This window comes from Stegodyphus dumicola, chromosome 4, assembly GCF_044657685.1.
Source record: "Stegodyphus dumicola isolate Sdum_Otavi_A_Nest chromosome 4, ASM4465768v1".
NCBI classification, from domain to species: Eukaryota; Metazoa; Arthropoda; class Arachnida; order Araneae; family Eresidae; genus Stegodyphus; species Stegodyphus dumicola.
This window is the reverse complement of record NC_140771.1, coordinates 39,940,107-39,952,290: the sequence shown is the minus strand read 5'-3', so window position 1 is coordinate 39,952,290 and position 12,184 is coordinate 39,940,107. Positions and strand designations below refer to the sequence as shown.

The following is a 12,184-nucleotide window of genomic DNA, read 5'->3' as shown; positions in this document are numbered from 1 at the left end:
CCCGCACTTCGAGATGCAGAGACCGACCACTTGTGGTCTGAAAGTAAAAGTATAAAATTATTAACTAAAATTCTAAATAAGAGCTAACTTTGAATTAGTTTACAAATGCCTGACACTAAAACTGGCCTTTTAAAAGATTACGTATGTAGTAGGCAAACTGCCGAAACTACAATACGTTTTAATTATCAAGAGGACTAAACCTCTGGCCTTAAAGGCAAGCAGCAACTGATTGAAAGCTCGCGTGCAATGCAATGGCAAGGCGGCTCACTTCCTCCTATCCCCCTCTTTCTTAGCGAAAAGCCACAACATAAATACTTGGGCGTTAGCAAGTACAATTTGCATAAACAAGTTAACACATTTAATTCTGGCCGGAAGTGGAAAATAAGAAGTAATAGTAAAGTTTTAAAATAAAATAAACGTTAGTAAAACTTAAGATCCTTACATAACCCAGTTTTTAATTAATTGCTAACTAAATGATATAATAAATAAACAAGGCATGTAGGAAAATTCTGCTGAAATTGTACGATTAATTTTCTTCTTCTTTTTTAGGTAGTATTTGTCAAGTATCAGGCCTATCTGCTAAATAGCATTTTGTGCCAAGCTCCAACCCAATGCTTCCTAGCTCCATTTGTTTTGGTCGCCCACTTTGTTTATAAAGGCTGACAGCCTTTAACAGAGCTCAGATGTAACCCTTCAGTATTGAGTAATAGTACCTAAAGTAGTCAAGCAAATGAGGGCAAGGCCATCACACTCATATATAAATGGCGTGCTGTTTCCTCGTTCTTACAGTATTTCCAGCATATACTAGTGTCTTGCTGAAAACGTCCCATAGTATGCAGGTATTTTCTGGAATAGTAGTGCCCCGTAATGAAGCCTACAATTGATTGTATCTTCAGACTTGAGTACCAAAGAATTTCAGAGGCAATTTCAGCAGAATGTCTGATAATCACACTTTTAGCATGTTTTTATGCAGAAGAATCAAACCAAACTTTATTCAGTTCCTGGTTTTTCCATTCAAGGAAGACACTCTTTGCAGTCTTCATATTGATTTCACAAAAGACTTCTACATCTATTGGATTAAAAGACGATCCCTGTTTTGCAAGTTCATCTGCCTTTTCATTGCCTTCAGTTGCAATATGTCCTGTCACTCAGATTAGGATTACCTTGTTTCTGGTTTCCAGTTCTCTTAGAAAGTTTGTGCATTCCAATACAATCTTTGATTTAATGCGAAATGAGTATAAATCCTTTAGAGCTGCTTGACTGCCACTTAAAAATGAGAATCCGCTTACCGTAATAGCCTTTTTTATATTTATTTGTAGATAGTTAGTAATAGCGAGAACCTCTGACTGTAAGACAGTGGCATTAGTCTCCAAGACCTCTAAAGAGATTAATTCTGGGTGGGACACCATGTCCTCCCAGGCCTGAAAGATTCTCTTTCTTTAATCCATCTGGGAACCAGATTAGATCATTGGTATTTAAATTGAATACGTTGTCATTCCATTCATCCCTAGCAAGAAAAACTACCTCGAATGGTCTGCGAAACACCAACAAAGTCAACAAAACAAAAACAAAGTCATTTCGATGATGTCTGAAGGCATCAGGAGAATAGGATCATGAATTTTCTTAGTAATACTGATATGACCTTTAGCAGTAGGCTTGCCATACCATTGATTTTGCAGCATCATTCCATATGCAGTCATTCTAGCAACGCTGCAAATGAAGATGTCCAAGGGAGATAGATCTAGTATTATTTCTAACAGTGCTTAAATTTCGCCAGAGCCCACCGGAGTCGAGCTCCGGTACTTCTCAATTTTTAAGATAAATTACAATTCTAGCCGAAGCGCACAGGAGCCCTAAATAAGATGAGCTCCGGTACTTCTTTTTATAAAACTGAACCACAATTTAAAGGGGAAAAATTTAGAATTCCTAACCTTTTAGTTTAACAATAAGAAGACCTTGCAATACTCTATTTCCCTAGAAATACGAACTCATGAGAACATGAGACGTACAAGTAAAGTCCGTTCACTCACATGCGGAAAACTTTCCCTTTAAGAAGGGCAATAAATTTGGGAGAGTTTGTTTAGGAACGCGTAAATTTCTCGCCATACCATCATATCTAGTGTATTGTTACCGATGCTTACAGTTAGTTATCCTCGCAGGAAGGAAAATTTGTGTTCTTAACTGTGCGTTAAGGAGAGCGAGTACAATAAACTGAATATTGAGAATAGTGAAATACTGAGATAAACTGCTCAAGCACGTCCTATACATCGTCTTTCCACAGTATCCATTAATGGGGGGAAGCGTAACCAGCAAATTTACATTCATCCTTAGGAGTCAGATTCAGGTCTCATTTTACCCCTGACACACATCTGCTTGATGGCTATAGTTATATCAGCAGAGAGCCGCGGTATCTCTCAGCAAGATTCCTCTCATTTTTTGTGTCCACCCACTCATACGCTCATTCTGTTTTGCCCTGGAATTTTCATCAGCTGTACTTTAAGTATATATAATTTTTGCGATGATAAAAGGACTCCCCCCCCCTATGATCAGAGCTTAAATTGGTCCGGAGCCCACCGGATCTAGGCCACGGTGCTTCTTAGTTTTTGTAATAAATCATAATTTTAGCCGAAATGCGCCGGAGCCCTGAATAAGAAGGCTGCGGCACTTCTTTTATGTAATTGAATAACAATTTCAGTAGAAATTTTATTTCGAAAATTTTATTTTAACAATAAAATTATATTAAAAATCGCTTATTAAATTTCAATTTATCTCTTTACATTTTATTTAACTTTAATTATTTAATTACTTCAATCTTTAATGATTTCACAAAATAATAATTAATTATTTAATAATTATCAATTAATTTATAATTAATTAATTATATAATAATTATTGATTAAGTAACAATTTATAAACATTAATTAAATAGCTATTAATTAATTCGATAATAATTAACTATTTAATTTTAAAATTATTAATGAGTTTAATAGTCATTTTATATATTTATTTACTCTTGTTCCTCTTTGCTGACGGTCTTCCATAGGGCTCCGGCAGTTCTAATCTTAGAAATTAAGCCCTGATTTCTAATGCTCTGGTAGATGCTGAGAGCATCTGTAATACACAGCAGGCCAATCTCTGCAGACTTCCTAGCTTGTCCCTCACAGTTCTTTGCTCCACCTTGCACCACCAGAGGCATACGTAATAATAGGTCTGATTACGATGAATTTTAATAGCATTTAAATAAAAAAATAACATTTAATAGTCTTCCATTGCAAAAAATTAAGACACTGACATTAAAATTTCATTGAAAACGTTCCAAATTCTTTTAATAAATTTTTTTAAGTAATCGATTTTATAATAACCAAAAATGCGAATTAAAGAATTCCTTCAATGAAAGGAATTCGAAAAAAGTGTTACTTTTATAAAACATAATTGGTATATAGGAGAAAGAAAATTTATTTTTTACTGGAGCATATTTTTTTTTTTTTCCTTCAATAGAGGAAGCTCGGCCAACCAAAAACTGCCCAAGGCGCAACGGACTTTTTCCACACGAGACAGACTGTACGAAGTTCTGGAACTGTGTAGATGGAACAGCAACTGAAGTCCAGTGTCCTCCTGGTCTAACATACAGCGACGAAAGGGCCACTTGCGATTGGGCAGATCTTGTGAAGTCTTCTTGCAAATCAGAAGGTAAAAACTATCAAAACACATTCATACTTCTTTAGCTGCTTCTTAATTCTTTTCAGTGAAAAGACTCACAAAATAGGAAAAGAATTATTATAATTTAAACTAATGTATTCACACACTGTTTGAGGTCTTTGTGCTATAACAATTCATAAAGAATAAATGTCAAGAACCTGTTTTACCTGGAATTCATTTCTTCCTGGACCAAGGAATTATACTTACATTAAGTCTGCATAACTGTTAACTGGATTACCTAGTCTTTAATTTCCATTTTTCAGATTTATTGGGTTTTACTTGTCCAGAGCCAACAGCTCATGATCTCCAAGATGGCGTTTACAGCCGCTATCCTCATCCCAGCAACTGCCGGTTGCACTTCACTTGCATCAAGGGAAAAGATGGCTTACGAAGGCCTAGAATGCTTTCATGTACCGAAGGGCTTGTTTTCGATCCTGTAAAGGGGTCGTGTAGCAGGCCGGATGAAGTACCAGGATGGTAAGAATAATTTGCATCTTCCAACCTTAACTAAATATATTTTAACAACTTTGTTCCTATAGTTTTTAAGTAATTTATTACTGTTGCTCTCTTTTCTTGCATTGTGAGATAATTAGCAAAGGCATTTAACTGAGCTTAGTGAGATTAACCACCACAACAAGACTATTTGATAATAATTATGCAGGGGAATAAACCTACATTAAGACTACAATAGCTCTATTAGCTTTACTCTATGATATGCTTGAAAGAATACTTAATAAGCTGATAAATAACTTTTTTTGAAAGTTAGATAATATTTGTGATATCTAATGATTAAGACTATTTTTTATTAAAAAGGAGAAAATATCTTCAATTGTTATTTGGCTTCGTCAGCCTTTCTAGAGTTCTATCTACAAAATAATAAAACTCTTACATTTTAAAATAGTGAAATAATAAAAAACATGACGTCAAGCAGTTGTTTTACTTTTTCGCTGACGAAATAAGAATTTTAAATATTTTATTTTTCGATGTTCTGGATTCATTGAATGATTATATACTTTTAAAATATCTTAAACGGTTAATAGATTAACCCCATAGTGATCTTCAAACTTTTAAAATATGATTGCACAAAGCATCATACCTAATACAGGATAAATAAGGAAATATTCTCTTAAAATTAAAGGAATTTTTGTTTTCTCTTCAAGCTTTGTTATTTCCGTTTCTCTGTGTGTTATTTTCAAAAGGAAAAGAAAATTTGTGCTTACTCACAATAGGGTAAAGCAACATATACAGAACTCCAATTATTCGAATCAAATGGAACCGGACCATTCGGATAATCAAGAATTCGGATAATCGGAATTTTTTTTTTTTCGAAGGAAAGGTCTACGTACACTTTAATTAATTACTGTATGTACTGTATGTTGAAAATGGACGAAAAAATTATTTTTAAAGAAAAAGATGCTTTAATTAATTAAAATGGAAAGGCAAAACTTTTACGTACATGTTATATAGCGTATTGTATAGTACTTACAAGTGCTGAAAGTCATTGCATGTTGAACATCTCGATCAAAGTAAGCCGTTTGACTGTCTTATCCGTTTTCGGGCAGCCAAGTCACGCATTCGCTTGATAATAAGAAGTTGCATATGGTTACACTTGGGTTCACGCTTCACCCACGTCAACGCAGTTTCAAGGCCGGCAAACGCTTCACTAGCCGATGGTCCCGTGTCTGTTTCAACTTCGACATTAAGGTCATCTTCTTCCTCTACACTTCTTCTCTCACAGATTCAATAAGGTTATAATCATTTATAACTTGAAACCCAGGGTCTGACAAAACACACACCATCCAATCTGCTGTACACTGAGCATTAACTTCTGAACATCCAGGAATTTTCAAACAAATGTTTCTTCATTCCTCAAGAACAAAACAAAACCTCCTCAAACATTCCATTCCTCAAACAAAATTCCTCAAGTGACACGCCATCCTCATCTTCTCTTGTATATTTCATTTTCTTCTGTAGGGCGTCTTTTTCCTTCTCCTCCTTTTCCTTCTCTTTTTCAGTTGATTCTGAAAAATTCTGAAAGCAATTCGGATAATCAGCAATTTGGATAGTCGCAGTTCGGATTATTGGAGTTGTACTGTACTGTTTACCCATTTATTTTCGCTGAATATACATATATAATACGCACATTCGCATTCAGTTTCACTGAATCGTTTCTTATTTTCCGGAACGTGCAGTCATTATTATTACATTACATTTTTTCTTGCAAATTCTAAAGTCGCATGTTAAAATCGTGGATTCAAGATGACACTCTAGAGAGAGACTGACAAAGAGTGGGAAAAAAACAGTTAATTAAGTTCTGATCAGTCAGTCTTTAAAACAATAATTCTAAATAAAATTTCGGAATTAATAATTGTAATTTTCTTTTAAATTTCAGAAAATATATAACTAATACTAAAAAATATTGATGCGTTCTATGAGTTCGTAGTTTTGGAGTAATTGATGATAACACTTGATGAAGAATCAAAACACAGTTTAATCCACGGTACGCACTATTACAGTGGACAGTTCCAAAGACACGTTTACACTCGTCGAAAAATGTGACAAACACGCTGGAACAATTAGCAGTGCAGCCTTCAGGCTAGAACGATGAAGACAGCTTCATGGCAAAGCACTAAAATACAGCTCTTGTCGATCGCTCTCAAGCTAATCTCTGAATTCAAGACACTAGTCTCTCCCAGGACAGGCAGGATATATATAGCTTTAACCTATCTTCGAGACTATTTTAGAGGAAACCGCTAAAAGTGTGTTCTTGAATGTTTTCTCTCCATCTGTGACATATCACCAGTTTTTACGCCAAATATTGCCAAATGGTGATATGCTGTTACTCAAATGTGGGATGGAACTTAGTTATATAAACCTCCCAGGCTTTCTCTTAATTAAATAATCCGTTTCACTCCTTGTTTGGCTTCAAATTTGATTGGTTATACTATATGTAACACTTAAATTCTTTAGTTCAAAAAGTTAACTTCGAAAATAAACAATAGCGTTACTTCTAAGAATAACTCTAACTAGCCGTAGCATTATAGTAATACATATTTAGAGTCATTATGTTTGTCAAAGCAGGAAACAGAAAATGAGCAATAACCTCGCAGCGATTTGAACTCTTGTTTTCCCGAAGCTAGCCGGACGTGCTTCCAACTACACGACGAAGGCGCGAGGGACGAAATAACTTACAATTTGAATCAGTGCAATTAAAGTTATAAGAAATTAATATAATTTGTGTCAGGTACTCTGTAGAGACATTAGGTAATTTCGAAGCAGGAGAGAGGAAAAATGAGACTTGAAATTTGCCGGGACTTGAACCACGGACAACTTGAATACACACAGAGTGTGCTGACCACTACACCGCGAAGGCATGCTAAGAAGGCGAGAGAAATATCTTACTCCCCCCTTTTAAAGGGCTGCAGCAGATTAGAGGACCCAGTCGCCGAATCCTAGGGGTGGAGAATCATCATCTACCTCCTTTTTTAGTTCGGGCGCCACTGTAGAGACATTAGGCATTTTTTGGAAGCAGGAGAAATGAAAAATGAGCAATGCCCTCGCTGGGACTCGAACCACGGACCTCACGAATACGCACCGAGTGTGCAGACCGCTACACCACGAAGGCATGCTAAGAAGGCGGAGAAATACCTTATAACTCTTGTGGCGTAAAAGAACATTCAGCTAGCATTTGGAAGATCTGCGGTTCGATTCTTGGTGATACCGTAGCTGATTTTCGTGTTTCCTGGTACCAAAAGTTAATAGTCTCTAGAAATTCATTTTTGTGTTCTAAAAGAAAAAAAAAAATTGCTCCATAATTTGAAAACACATTAAAACATTTTATCAAAATTGTTCTTTTTATTTGTAAGAAGCATTACAGTTAATCACTGGTTATAATCACCATTTCATTATCAGCTTTTTGATAATTTTGACAAAAGCATTGATATTTTTACCATTTTTTTCAATTTTCGTGTGGTTAGTAATGTCAAAAAACACTACATCAGTTGGTGAAGTATATTAATTTGAAGTCCTATACGATTACAAAATCCTCTCAACAATATTAGTGATTTTTAGTCTAATCCACTTTACCTAATGCCTTCAAAAGCTTTAACTTCCCATTTTAATTGTTTGATGAATCTAAAATTGTCTCTACTCTTATCGTCTATTAAAAAACACAATAATAACCATATTTCCTACAAATATTTTTAATTCTTGAAAAAAATAAAAAAAAAAAAAAAAAGGATTTCCGTGTCTTTCACTTTTGAGACTCATAGCACTTTTCTATAAAGCCAGTGTTAAGATAATCTTTGCTTAGTTTTAAATTTCAAAATGTTTCACTTCTCTTCCATATATTAAAGAGCGAAATGTTTTAAATTTATGATTAACCTGAGATCTTAAACAATATAAGGCCCATTTGAGGCCGAGCGGTGAAGTGGTTAAATGTCAGTAGTTCGACCTGAATTCGATTCCAGGCGAACGGTGTGGCTGCTTGGACGTCTTCATTGTTTATCCCATGTATAACGTGGATACAAGCGAGTTTTCTCTAGAAAGTGCCTCCACGAAGGTGTCCTTCAACTTAGGCAGATAGCCCTCCAGTACTTGCTTTAACAAATATTTTAATTTTAATATATTAAATATTTAAAAAATATGCTCTGTGTATTTAATATATAACACAGAGTTTCTGAAACAAATATGCACTGTGTATTTAATATTTAACACAGAGTTTCTGAAACAAATATGCTCTGTGTATTTAATATATAACACAGAGTTTCTGAAATTATGGGCCGCGACTTCGAATGGGGTAACAAATCGAAATTTCGAGGGTCGCGAGAATTCAAGTCGGTAGCTGAATTTAAAGAAACTTCATTCATAAGGCTTTTAAAAAAATTACAATAATTGACATTAATGAGATTAGACTTTTAAAGACATTATACTAATTTATATTAATCAGATTAATTACCTGTTATATGAAGTGCAAAAGGAATTTGTAAAGCTATCTAAAGATTCAAACTTAAACATATTTTTTCACAAAAATCCTTGATGAATTCTGGATTGGAGTTAGAACTAAATTTCTCACTATTTCTGGAATGGCATTAAATGTTCTTCTCTCATTCAGCACCACATATTTTATAAATCTCCTTTTTCATTTTTAACACTAATTAAAACCAAATGTCATTCAACGTTAAAATATGCCGAAGATGCTTTATTTCCAAGCAGTGTCAAATATCGCACCAATATTTAATTTGCTATGCAGCAGAAAACACATCTCTCTCATTAGAATTTTCTTTAATTTTTGTTTGCTTAAAATAAATCCTAAAACTACTTCTTTTTATATCTATGTTGTATACCAAAGAAGTAAACTATTTATGGGAGGATATTTATTTTTATATCTTTATTTTACATTTAATATCTGGGGTCTCGAAAAAAGTCTCAATGGGAAAAAGGAATCGCGATTGAAAAAAGTTTAAGAAGGCTTGCTTTAGCATAATCAAATACAATTACCTTGAGTTGTAGAAACACGTTTCGAAGTTACCAATTGCTGGAATCCTAAAAAGGACTTTTTGTACGAGTCTTAGCACCACATTCTTTGAAATATTAAATTATTACGAAGTAATTGAAAATTTTACAATCAAACGTTCTCTAGCTATTGCGAAGTAATTTCTCTAATTCTTTGCAATGCAGATTATTATTATTAAGATATTGTTTACATTTATTTACTCCTACAGAAAAGAAGCCTGGTTTCGCTATACTTTTACAACTTTTTTTATAAGTTCTTGAAAACAAATACGAGCTTATTTGGAACGTTGGTGAATTTATTTCTCTTTCTCTAAACAGCGAAGACTTTTACGGAAGCCGTAGTCCACCACCGAAAAGGAAGCCTTCCAGGCAACCAGTTCCGGTTGAACCGGAAGAAGAACTGGAAGAAGTCGTCACTCCGAGACCAAGGCGAAGGGGCCAGAATCGAAGAACAAGAAATTGAAAATGTCCAGTTCCTGCTAACTAAACGACGCAGAAAAGTTCCATTTAGGGAATTCAATTAAAGTTTATACACAGAAACAATCATCAAAAATGCATAATGAAGATTTTATTCAACCAAAACAATGTTCTGCAATCTTAAATATGAGAAGAATCCAAAGAATTGGTATTATTGTATATCCTTCATCATTATTTGAATAATTGTATAAATATGCATTAAATTTTGAATATACATAAATTATGAGTTATAAATTGAGTGATAGTAGCCTCTTAAGTCAGTGACACAAAAAAATTAAGAAAATTCAAAGAATTTCGCTTTCTGCCTAAGAAAATAGAAGACATTTTAACAGATAATAAAGAATTAAGGTGTGTTACAGTTTTTATAAACATCAGTTTACACACTAAGCAATATTGATTCAAATATTATTTTTCTTAGGAAACTTATTAACTCTGTAATAAGATTTAAATGTGCTAATTTCTAAAACAATCTATAACAAAAGAAATGATTTTGTATTTATATATTATTGTTGAATTTTAAAAGTATTTTTATTTTAATTTTTTATTTTGTAAGTTTTAATAAAAATCAGAATGCCTTTTTGCTGAATTTATCTTTATAATGTTGTGCTGTGTTGCCATTTTGTGAATCAGAAATATAAAAAATGTTTAAATATATTTCATTAATTTATCTGCTTTGTTCATTTCGAAGCAGTCATTTATGAAGAAGTCCTGTATGTTTAGCATAGTAATTTCTTATAAAAATGTCACCTTTTTTATACAGAATATATTTTGAAGAAATTTGAATGTTTTTTTATTCGCGAATCTCGTTACAGTGAACATTCAGGTTGTTTTTAACCTTATAAGAGGCTTAAAAGCAATCGTTAGTGTTTTAATATATGTTCTCTGTAATAAAGCATACAGTTTCTGACGTTGTAAAGTATATTTGAGATGTGTGATACCCATATTTTGTAACAGCTACGTGAATAAAAAAATTCATTTTTCTTATTTATTTGTGAGCTTTTCTCATTTGAAAGATATTAATTTATGGTATGAACTAATATAACATGATTAATTACGGAATTTTTGAATGCTAATTACGGAAATTTTCACTAAAACAGTTGCATGTTTCTACATATATAATTTCACCATGTCATCTGAGTGAAAGTACAAATTCAAAATTCGCAACAGGTGAAATAGGGATGTTTATGTTTTATATCATTATAAGCAAAACTCTCAAAGAATGCCTTTCAGAACCATTAACTTTTCCACATACAGTGTGCTTCAAAACAAATTGTAGCAAAATTTGTCATAACAAAGAGCTTTATTAGATGTGATAGCATAAGCGTGCAAACACATAAACAATACCTGGAAGTCACTCCCATCTTTTCCTTTTCGACGATTCTCATTGCGTTAGAGGCAGTACACTAGAAAAATATTACTTGCAAAAAGAGGATCTTTCAATCTTTTTAGCAACACCGCAATCTTTTCCCATAATTTTAAGAATCTTGGGCGTTATTCTGTAATTGGCTAAGCATATTCGAAACGCAAACTTTCAGATTGTAAAATCTGATAAATAAGAAGCTTTGTCGACATCGTATGAGACAAACAAGTTTTTCATTGTTTGTCTAATATTTCCCATCGTGCTGGACCTATTGTGAACGAAATCTCATGTTCTTGAGCGAAAAATATTTCATCTCTCAGAAATGGACATTAACGCTTTTCTTATAGTGATTCTGGTTAACAGTAACAGGATTATAAGAATATAATATGTCTGTCTATCTCAGAAATGCCACACATCGTATTATTGGTTGCTGATTATGGAAGAACATTTCCATAATTGCCGTTCGAAACCAAGAAAATGAGATGTTTATGTCTTCATAAATCCATTCAGTTGAATATGGTTTTCGTCAGAAATTCGAACGTTCCGGCAAGAACATTGGATCATAGAACATTGCTAACATTATAGTATACTACACTATTCTAGTTTCTTTGTTTGTATTCTTCAGACATACTCCAATATATGCATATATATTTCACGGAAAAACAGCAGTATCCTTGAAGGTATGGCTTATGGATTTCTTGCTAATTCCCTTTCAAAGATGTTTCTAGATTTGTCTTATTGGAAACTGAAAACAACCTACTTAAGCAACTACCCTTAAATTATATTTATTGTTGCACTTATTGAATGATCGCTACCTGCTTTTCACCGTGTGAATTTAACTCCTGTTTTGACAAATATTTTAAAGGAGTGGTAACGTAACTGAGTTACTGGTTGGTGACGCTCGGAATTACTGTATTAAAACGTAACATAATATTCAGAATTAAAGGCATCGGTCCTGCCCTATCCATATCGATCATGCATTGTTGCAGACATTTCAGCTAAACCTATACTTGAATAAACATATTGCTAAGACTCCAGGTAGTGGGCATGTTCTCTTAACTTTTGGCACTCATTGTTTTGGAGCATATTATACTTCCATATAAGCACTACTGATGACACTTCAGATGTTGAGAT

General features: G+C 33.6%; 1 protein-coding gene across 1 annotated transcript in view; it reads left to right on the top strand.

The window, feature by feature from the left end:
• The window catches only part of LOC118183612 (uncharacterized), a 65,037-nt gene extending 54,363 nt beyond the window's left edge, over positions 1–10,674 (top strand). The window contains exons 4-6 of the mRNA XM_035353205.2: positions 3,499–3,690; positions 3,963–4,176; positions 9,532–10,674. Coding sequence (XP_035209096.2) covers positions 3,499–3,690; positions 3,963–4,176; positions 9,532–9,676 — 551 coding nt within the window. The 3' untranslated portion in view covers positions 9,677–10,674. The remainder of the gene's footprint in view (positions 1–3,498; positions 3,691–3,962; positions 4,177–9,531) is intronic.
• Positions 10,675–12,184: the final 1,510 nt, after the last annotated feature.